This window comes from Anomaloglossus baeobatrachus, chromosome 8 (assembly GCF_048569485.1).
Source record: "Anomaloglossus baeobatrachus isolate aAnoBae1 chromosome 8, aAnoBae1.hap1, whole genome shotgun sequence".
Taxonomy (NCBI): domain Eukaryota; kingdom Metazoa; phylum Chordata; class Amphibia; order Anura; family Aromobatidae; genus Anomaloglossus; species Anomaloglossus baeobatrachus.
In genome coordinates this window covers 155,677,520-155,688,042 of record NC_134360.1, presented here as the reverse complement: position 1 = coordinate 155,688,042, position 10,523 = coordinate 155,677,520, and the positions used below count along the sequence as shown (strand labels likewise).

At 46.1% G+C, this 10,523-nt stretch overlaps 1 protein-coding gene across 1 annotated transcript in view; it reads right to left on the bottom strand.

Annotated features, from left to right (window-relative positions):
- Nucleotides 1–7,808: 7,808 nt before the first annotated feature.
- Nucleotides 7,809–10,523, bottom strand: part of STXBP3 (syntaxin binding protein 3) — a 164,312-nt gene continuing 161,597 nt past the window's right edge. The window contains exon 19 of the mRNA XM_075320950.1: nt 7,809–8,579. Coding sequence (XP_075177065.1) covers nt 8,476–8,579 — 104 coding nt within the window. The 3' untranslated portion in view covers nt 7,809–8,475. The remainder of the gene's footprint in view (nt 8,580–10,523) is intronic.

The window sequence follows — 10,523 nt, the reverse complement described above, 5'->3', positions numbered from 1 at the left end:
AGCAACAGCCATCAGACAAGTCAGTCCAACAGTTGACAAGGCAAGGTACAGCTGTTTGGGCACACCAGAAAGAGCGACACCTTATTCAGCAGGTTTAGACCTCAGTACATTGGAAACTGTCGTGGTACCCCCAGGTAAGGTAAAACCAATTTCAACAGGATTGGGTTGCCATACACCAAAGAATCATTATGGTCAAATAGCCACTCGTTCTAGTTTAGCGTTAAAAGGAGCCATAGTGGTGGGAGGGGTAATAGAGGCAGATTATCAGGGAGAAATCAAGGTACTGATGCTAAATTTGGGAAATGAACCTTTGATATTGATGAAATACCAGAAGGGGGCTCAGATGTTAATAATTCCAATAAACTTGTCTGAAATAAGAGAAGGAACTGCCCCAGCAGAATTAACAATACGGGGTACTAAAGGTTTTGGATCCTCTAATATTACAAATGTAGGAGCAAAAATATGGATTCAAAACCTCCAAGGACCGCCCTCAGAGACAGCGGTAATAGTGGTCGGAAAAGATCGTACTCTCCTGATAATGAGACCAGGAGTGGAGAAGTGGGAAAATGTCCCACAAGAAAAATGTTATTTACGAGAATAATAGTGTATCTCTATTTGCCGATGGTGTTGTAAATAAGCGGAATCCATGGTATCGGTTACTGGGAAGAGCTCGATAGTGATGAGATGGAGAAATTCCTGTGTTTGATGTTTGCCTCTTTGGTCGTTGGATGGACAAGTCTACATCAGGAGGAACCTATGGCGAATAAATTTCTGATGCACCATCACATTTTCTACACACAGATTGCTGGATCTGTACACATTCTCCGGTTACAACCACCAGTATCCCTTATCTGGATGTCCCGGTATCGATGAGGAAATCTTAAAGTGGAAAAGTTGTTCTGATCATCTTGCTGATAAAGACACTTGAAATGTTAGTCTATAGAATGCGACAGTACCCATTTCCGTAGTGGGATGGATCAATCTTCCATGGTGGCAAGGCAATTTGAATGCAACAGTCACCAATTTGCAATATCTGGCTTTTAAGGGAGGAATTTGGGTACCAAGAAAAAAAAGACTGGACTGACTAACCTGGGATTCATCCCTATGGGGAATATAAAAATAAGTTTTGGGACAGCTATAAATACTGTAGATGCTTTTAAACCCAGCTTAGTGGAAAGGACAATTCATGATATGTTATGGCCTTATGCCAATATGTTCATAAATGGGACTAGTGAAACTTGTAGTAACATATCGGGAAATGTAATGTGTAATGATTCCTTTGAATATCGAGCAAATGCCAAAACACATGATATTCAAGGGAGCTTTTCAGATAATATTGCTTTTAGTTTTAATATACTGTACAAAGTAGTGAAAGTGATTATATTTGTGATTCAACGTTTATCTAAACAAACCAAGAAAACAAAATTTGTGGCAAACAATATTTCTTGGTCATGATATGGTATATTCCGAGTGATCTTCTTCTAGTGGAATACTGATGATGGAAAATAATCCCTGGGATCAAGGACCGATTGTGATACCAATGTGATATGACTGAAAGAATGTGTGATTAGATAGGAATCAAATCATAATCAAAAGATAGGAGTGATCCCAGATATTATTTGACCTATCAATAATTCAGTATCAAAGAGATGTCCTTTGGATAATATTTCACTAATGATGACCAAGGAATACATGTCAACCAGGTTTTGAAGCAGTTTTTAGATAATAAGGAAGTAACATTTACAGTTCCACTTGCCGGAAACTTGTGGTTGGCTTAAAGACAGGTTTAAGGAAGCTTGCATATGAAATTTACGGCTCATTGCAATATTTCACTAACACTATGGTTAAACTGTGGTCGGACAGTTGTCAACTGGCAGGGTGTGCAGGAAATGTGCAGGAAGCTGCCGGTGCCCACAGCATTTTGTGGTCAAGTTACATGAACATGACTCAGCTGTCACATGCTGGTGACCATTTAAACACAACCTACAATGTTTTCCTATAAAAATACACCAGACTCGCTTAATGGTAGGGAAACCTTCCAGGACATTGAAGTGTACGTACGCACTGTTCCTGTGATGCAAGATGCCATGTTGATTCCTTATCATTAACTCGAGTTCCCTCCGATGTGAAAGGATTGCTACAACATAACGGTAATGTTGATGCATATTTCTGTTATTGTATAAGTTTCTATGACTATAGTTCTTATGCCTATGTACCATTGACTATATATATTCATGTGCTATTAAAGAAGGGAATTTTGTTACTTACCGTAAATTCCTTTTCTTCTAGCTCTTATTGGGAGACCCAGACGATTGGGGTATAGCTACTGCCCTCCGGAGGCCACACAAAGCACTACACTAAAAAGTGCAAGGCCCCTCCCCTTCTGGCTATACCCCCCCGTGGTATCACGGGTACTCCAGTTTTAGTGCCAAAGCAAGAAGGAGGAAGCCAATAACTGGTTTAAACAAATTAACTCCGAGAAACATCGGAGAACTGAAAAAACCGTTCAACATGAACAACATGTGTACCCGCAAACAACAAAAAAATCCCGAAGGACAACAGGGCGGGTGCTGGGTCTCCCAATAAGAGCTAGAAGAAAAGGAATTTACGGTAAGTAACAAAATTCCCTTCTTCTTCAGCGCTCTATTGGGAGACCCAGACGATTGGGACGTCCAAAAGCTGTCCCTGGGTGGGTAAAGAAATACCTCGTGTTAGAGCTGCAAAAAACAGCCCTCCCCTACGGGGATGTCACTGCCGCCTGCAGGACTCTTCTACCTAAGCTGGCATCCGCCGAAGCATAGGTATGCACCTGATAATGCTTGGTGAAAGTGTGCAGACTGGACCAGGTTGCTGCCTGGCACACCTGTTGAGCCGAAGCCTGGTGACGTAATGCCCAGGACGCACCCACGGCTCTGGTTGAGTGGGCTTTTAGCCCTGAAGGAACCGGAAGCCCCGCAGAGCGGTAGGCCTCTAGAATTGGTTCTTTGATCCATCGAGCCAGGGTGGCTTTAGAAGCCTGCAATCCCTTGCGCGGACCAGCGACAAGGACAAAAAGTGCATCGGAACGGCGTATGGGCGCCGTTCGGGAGATGTAGATTCTGAGTGCTCTCACCAGATCTAGCAAACGTAAGTCCTTTTCATACCGGTGAACCGGATGAGGGTAAAAGGAAGGCAAGGATATATCCTGATTAAGATGAAACGAGGATACGACCTTAGGGAGAAACTCCGGAATGGGGCGCAGCACTACCTTGTCCTGGTGGAACACCAGGAAAGGAGCCTTGGATGACAAAGCTGCCAGCTCAGACACTCGCCGAAGCGATGTGATCGCGACAAGAAACGCCACTTTCTGTGACAGTCGAGAAAAGGAAACGTCCTTTAGAGGCTCGAAGGGCGGCTTTTGCAGAGCAACAAGTACTCTGTTCAGATCCCATGGATCTAACGGCCGCTTGTACGGGGGCACAATATGACAGACCCCCTGTAGGAACGTGCGCACCTTAGGAAGACGTGCTAGACGCTTCTGAAAAAACACAGACAGTGCCGAGACTTGCCCTTTAAGGGAACTGAGCGACAAGCCCTTTTCCAACCCCGATTGCAGGAAGGAAAGAAAGGTGGGCAATGCAAATGGCCAAGGGGATACTCTCTGTGCAGAGCACCAAGATAAGAAAATCTTCCACGTCCTGTGGTAGATCTTAGCAGACGTTGACTTCCTAGCCTGTCTCATTGTGGCTACGACTCCTTGAGATAATCCTGCAGACGCTAGGATCCAGGACTCAATGGCCACACAGTCAGGTTCAGGGCCGCAGAATTCTGATGGAAAAACGGCCCTTGGGACAGTAAGTCTGGTCGGTCTGGCAGTGACCACGGTCGACCGACCGTGAGATGCCACAGATCCGGATACCACGATCTCCTCGGCCAGTCTGGGGCGACGAGTATGACGCGGCTGCAATCGGATCTGATCTTGCGTAACACTCTGGGCAAGAGTGCCAGAGGTGGGAAGACGTATGGGAGCCGGAACTGCGACCAATCTTGAACTAATGCATCTGCCGCCAGAGCTCTTTGATCGCGCGACCTCGCCATGAATGCCGGGACCTTGTTGTTGTGCCGGGACGCCATTAGGTCGACGTCCGGCACTCCCCATCGGCGACAGATTTCCTGAAACACGTCCGGGTGAAGGGACCATTCCCCTGCGTCCATGCCCTGGCGACTGAGGAAGTCTGCTTCCCAGTTTTCTACGCCGGGAATGTGAACTGCGGATATGGTGGAGGCCGTGGCTTCCACCCACATCAGAATCCGCCGGACTTCCTGGAAGGCTTGCCGACTGCGTGTCCCCCCTTGGTGGTTGATGTATGCCACCGCTGTGGAGTTGTCCGACTGAATTCGGATCTGCCTTCCTTCCAGCCACTGCTGGAAGGCTAGTAGGGCAAGATACACTGCTCTGATTTCCAGAACATTGATCTGAAGGGTGGACTCCTGCGGAGTCCACGTCCCCTGAGCCCTGTGGTGGAGAAACACTGCTCCCCACCCTGACAGACTCGCATCTGTCGTGACCACTGCCCAGGATTGGGGCAGGAAGGATCTTCCCTGAGACAATGAGGTGGGAAGGAGCCACCATTGTAGAGAGTCCTTGGCCGTCTGGGAAAGAGAGACTTTCCTGTCCAGGGACGTTGACTTCCCGTCCCATTGGCGGAGAATGTCCCATTGAAGTGGGCGCAGATGAAACTGCGCAAAGGGAACTGCTTCCATGGCTGCCACCATCTTCCCGAGGAAGTGCATGAGGCGCCGTAAGGGGTGCGACTGGCCCTGAAGGAGGGATTGCACCCCTGTCTGTAGTGACCGCTGCTTGTTCAGCGGAAGCTTCACTCTCGCTGCTCGAGTATGGAACTCCATGCCAAGATACGTTAGTGACTGTGTCGGTGACAAATTTGACTTTTGAAAGTTGATGATCCATCCGAAAGTCTGTAGAGTCTCTAGCGTAGCATGTAGACTGAGTTGGCATGCCTCTTGAGAGGGTGCCTTGACAAGTAGATCGTCTAGGTAAGGGATCACCGAGTGTCCCTGAGAGTGCAAGACTGCTACCACTGCCGCCATGACCTTGGTGAAAACCCGTGGGGCTGTCGCCAGACCGAATGGCAGAGCTACGAACTGAAGATGTTCGTTTCCTATCACAAAACGTAGAAAACGTTGATGTTCTGTAGCAATTGGCACGTGGAGATAAGCATCTTTGATGTCTATTGAGGCAAGGAAGTCTCCTTGAGACATTGAGGCCACGACAGAGCGGAGGGTTTCCATCCGGAACCGCCTGGCGTGCACATGTTTGTTGAGCAGCTTTAGATCCAGAACAGGACGGAACGAGCCGTCCTTTTTTGGAACCACAAAGAGATTGGAGTAAAACCCTCGCCCTTGTTCCTGAGGCGGTACAGGAACCACTACTCCTTCCGCTCTTAGGGAGTCCACCGCCTGCAGCAGGGCATCTGCTCGGTCTGGATGTGGGGAGGTTCTGAAGAACCGAGCTGGAGGACGAGAACTGAACTCGATTCTGTACCCGCGCGACAAAATGTCTGTCACCCACCGGTCTTTGACCTGTGACATCCAAATGACGGAAAAGCGGGAGAGCCTGCTTCCCTCTGTGCCTAGTGAGAGGGCTGGAGCATGTAAATCAGGCTCCAGCCCTCGTCGCTGCCGTGAAACAGCGTCTCTCCCCTACCCTGATTGACAGGGTGGGGGCGGGAACGAATCGGAGCTGCCGGCGTCCTAGGCCGCAAAAGCCGGGGACTAGATTTATAAACGCCACCGCCGTAAAAGCGCGGTCGGCGTGTCCCCGGCGAACTAAAAGTCACAGCAGCGCCGCCGGTCCAGCGGGGGTCGGCGCTGCGTTCCCACACACAGAAAAAAGTCCCCCAGTAAACTGTAGAGACACTAGCTCTAGCGTTACGGTCCCCGGCGCACTACAACACCCAGCCAGCCCGGAGTGTGTCTGTGCCTGCCGGGGACACAGAGTACCTGTATGATGCAGGGCCATGTCCCTGATGGTACTCCTGCTCGGCATCCACCAGGTTCTATGGGTCTGTGGATGGAGCCCGGCGTCAGAGCTTTGAGGCCGGCAGGATCCCACTTCCACAGAGCCCTACAAGGGGATGTGGAAGGAAAACAGCATGTGGGGCTCCAGCCTCTGTACCAGCAATAGGTACCTCAACCTTACAACACCATCCACGGGTGAGAAGGGAGCATGCTGGGGGCCCTATATGGGCCCTCTTTTCTTCCATCCGAAATAGTCAGCAGCTACTGCTGACTAAAATCTGTGGAGCTATGCGTGGATGTCTGACCTCCTTCGCACAAAGCTTGAAAACTGGAGTACCCGTGATACCACGGGGGGGTATAGCCAGAAGGGGAGGGGCCTTGCACTTTTTAGTGTAGTGCTTTGTGTGGCCTCCGGAGGGCAGTAGCTATACCCCAATCGTCTGGGTCTCCCAATAGAGCGCTGAAGAAATAAATAGTATCTTGCTATAAAGAATATTAGTATTCGTGCCTGATTAGGATATCAGTGAGCGCTTCGTAAGTACGGGCTTTCAGCCCCCTTTTTAGTAGAATTTAGCAAGACAGCTTGTTAACCAAGTTACTCGTTCAGCAAAGCAAGATTTCCCATAGGAAATCATTGCAATGCAGACGATTCGTTCCACAACGTGTTAAAAGTCCCATCCTGGTCCCCTATTCTGTCATTCCACACACGTACAAACACACACATACATGTACAAACTCACACAAACACACATATTATATGCTCACCTTACCTTCCGTTCCATCGCCGCTCTGCTGGGACTTGCTGTTCTCTGGTACGGGGTCGGGCTGTGTATCGCGTTACCATAACGACGAGGCAGGAACTTTCCGGCCAGAGTGCTGACGTCAAAGGCAGAGCCGCTTGCCTCTGATTGGCCAGCGCGCTGCCTTTCATTAGCGGTGACAGGAAGTTCCTCCCTCCTCCTCCCTCGTCGCTATGGATGCAGATACACAGCGTGTGGTGGAGCGCAGCGGCGAACTACAGGACCCAGGAGTCCGGCGGTGAAACGGAAGGTACACATATGTTATATTATATGCTCACCTTACCTTCTGTTCCATCGCAGGCCTCCTGGGTCTTGTAGTTCGCCGCAAGGACGTCGCGATGTACCCGGGAACTACAAGAACCATGACCCCGGCGGTGGAACGGAAGGTAAGGTGAGCATAATACTGTGTGTGCATGCATGCGTGTGTGTTTGTGCGTACATGTGTGTGTTTGTGTGGACTGCAAGTGCGGGTCAGAGCGCGGTGGATGGACGAAACCGGAAGTGTGTGCGGTGAGAATTTCGCTTGTACAGCAAAGCTTTCTCGTAAAGCGGGTTACAAATTTACAGAAAGCTTTGCTTGTTAAGCGAAATTCTCGTTAAGTGGGTTACTCGTTAAGCGAGGTACCACTGTAGTTCAAACGGCAGCCTGTGCTAGTCACTGGTCAATACAGGCTGTAGGCTGAAGATATACAGCTCCTGAGACATGTTTCAACTGACAAGAACTGAATCACACTTAACTACAGCTGTGGTGTGTAGCGCTGGGTTCTCATATACAAGTGTTATAGCATTTATCCTTGCAGGAAACCTGCAAGTGAAAGCCTGGCACAAATGAAATCTTTAACAGGGATGTCCTACAAACTCTTTATTCCTGGTCTTCCCTAAGGAATAGATACAATTGTCAGATTGACGCATCACAGTATATTCATTGCTTCCTACTGAGTGTACAGAAAATACATGAAAAAAGAAACTAAATCACAGACTGTAGACATATACAGTTAAAAGATCTTTATTTAATTTTAACATTATATATTTGTCTTTAATAAACCACGTTCAGTTCACGAAATACAGCGATGTGTTCCCTTTTTCATTAGTGCCTGGTTAAGCATAAAATAACTGATGAAAATAAAATGAACACTTTTTAGATTATATTACAAGTCTTCTGCATGGCAAAAGTGAAAACTGCTAATCAGAGACAAAAGTGATGAGTGGAGCACACAGATGTAGCGTCGCTGGAAACGGCAAAAAGTGGAGCACAGGAAGGGTTACAGGAACTGCAAAATTAAAAATTCACAATACTTATCTATACAATATTTTCAGACTTAATCTATTAAAACTCAGTCTTGGAAAACATGAAATTACAGTATTCTCAAATCTCAGAATAGACATACATACATATACAGTATATATATATTAGAGGCAAATTTCAGTAATAAAACCTTGAGCTGCACAAGGATATTACTTCCATGCTGTGGTGAGAACATGAGTGGTTATTTAATACAGGAAAAAAAATGTATTTTAGGTTGTGTTTCCTTCCAGTTTGTAGCTATAATTGTTGAATAATAAGGTGAAGCAGCTGCAGTAGAGTCTGATATCTATACACATGTATAACTCCTTGTATAGACAGGGTTTCCTGTATGAAATGGTCTGAAAAAAGAAGTTACGCTTTTTCCATTATGGTAAAAACTTCTTTTGGGACTTGAGGCCTTGTGAGGTTCTTCACATCATCCAGCATTTTATTGGGAGTAATAATATGAGTGGAACCTAGAGCGGAAGAAGATATGAAAACTATTAGGAGTCATTAACTACTTCTGGATTACCTATAAACTTTAGACTGTGGACTGTCTGTATGCTTACTCTGTAGTGACCTGCTAAAAATCCTGCGTTTTATAGCAACGGAGGCATTGGAGGCCAGTTGTCAGACACAGCCAGACTCCCGCTAGAGAAGGCAGAGATTGTTTGATACCATCTCTGCCTTCCTGAAAGTTGTAGGCAAAGTGCTGAACAGGCACTGTGTATACTATATCGGAAGGGCTGATGGCACTTCCTACATCCTGTGCGTACATGATCGCTGGATCTAGAGGAGGGAGGGAGCAGGCTCTGCTGGGTCGTAGGAGGTCCAGGTCAGCTTTGCTCAGAAAGGAAGCTGAATCTGACCTGTAACCAGGGCCAATATTCCAGGCCCTGGGGAAATCGCCAATAAAATAATCTATTAAGACTTTGGAGACAGGGCATATATTTAATATATTAAGTGTGCACAATAAGTGAAAATAAAAAAAATAGGCCTTAAAACAAATGTTAGGCCAACGTATTACAAAATATAACAAAAAACAAGAATGTACAGCACTTTAAAGTGCATATACGAAATACAAAACATAAGTGTGCAAAGTCAGGAGTGGAGAAAATTGTCGGTTCTTGAACTGGATTAAAGTGACATGGCAACCAAAACACTGAGAAGGGAAGTGTGTAGCAGATGGCAAAAATCAAAATATTCTAATATAGGATTAAGCAAGAATAAAAAAAATCCAAAAAGCAAAAAACAACAACAAAAAAACCCCCAAACAAACAAACAAAACAAATGACTCCCTACCTTCACAGCCTCATTGCTAAGAGTGACTAATCTAAACAAATTGTCCATTAGAATTAAGCCCCTGAGTTCCGAGAAAGCACTGCTATGCACACGTATAACTGAACAGTTTCCAATGTTAGGTTAGCAGTGGAGGACATGATAAACTGCCAATGATGGGGAAAATAGTTAAGTGGTCAGAGAATAAAGAACAAAGTATATATCTTTGCTCAACAGAGGAAATTCTGAAGTAAAGCAAGTCTGTTAAAAGACCTCCCCCCATCAAATATTTTTACCTATATACAGCATTCTATAACAGGGAACTGGTCATGTCCAAAAACACCATTTACCTGCAGAAACAGAGTTCATCTACAAGTAAATAGCATTAAAACCCTGCCTGGCTGCTTTACTGGAAGATCGGCTACAGGGAGAAAATTAACTTATGTTTTCCCTATAGCCATTGGGCAGTGCAGGAAGTGGACAGTTACAGCTCACTATGCAGTGGGAGCGCTGTCATCATTCCCTGGCACTTTGCAATCTGCGCAGAATATGCTGTGAATCACACAATCTGCTGAGCAGATTGTCAAAGTGTGGAGTAGAGATTACTGAGGGCTCACAGCATAGAGAGTGGTGACTGTAACCAATCCCAGCAGCAATGACTGGAAGAGAGCGGCTGCAGGGAGGATATAAGTTTATATTCTCCTTGTAGCCGCTCTACTAGTAAGACAGCTAGGCAAGGTTTTAAGGCTATTCACCAGTAGATTAACCCTCTATCTGCAGGTTAATAGCATTTTGCACATGACTCCCTTTAACAATGTGCCACTTTCTCCACTAGTCAATTTATTTTTTTTTTTGCATTTAATATTTTTAATGCTACGATTGTTTCACTCTATTAAACCATTCCCTATATTTAACATAAATGTGAATTTTTAAATAGGCCATAGAGGAAAAGTGAGACATCCTATTGTAACAAATAATGTCCACAGAATACGGCCTGAGCTGTGCAATAACAGCAATTCCAGATAAAACTAGGTCCGTTGTCAGAACGTCGCTCTTCTTGGTACTGTATACACCTCTGTATAACGTGGATGCCTGTGGACTTCAGAGGTCATACTTAACACTTAGCGAAGCTCTTTAATACC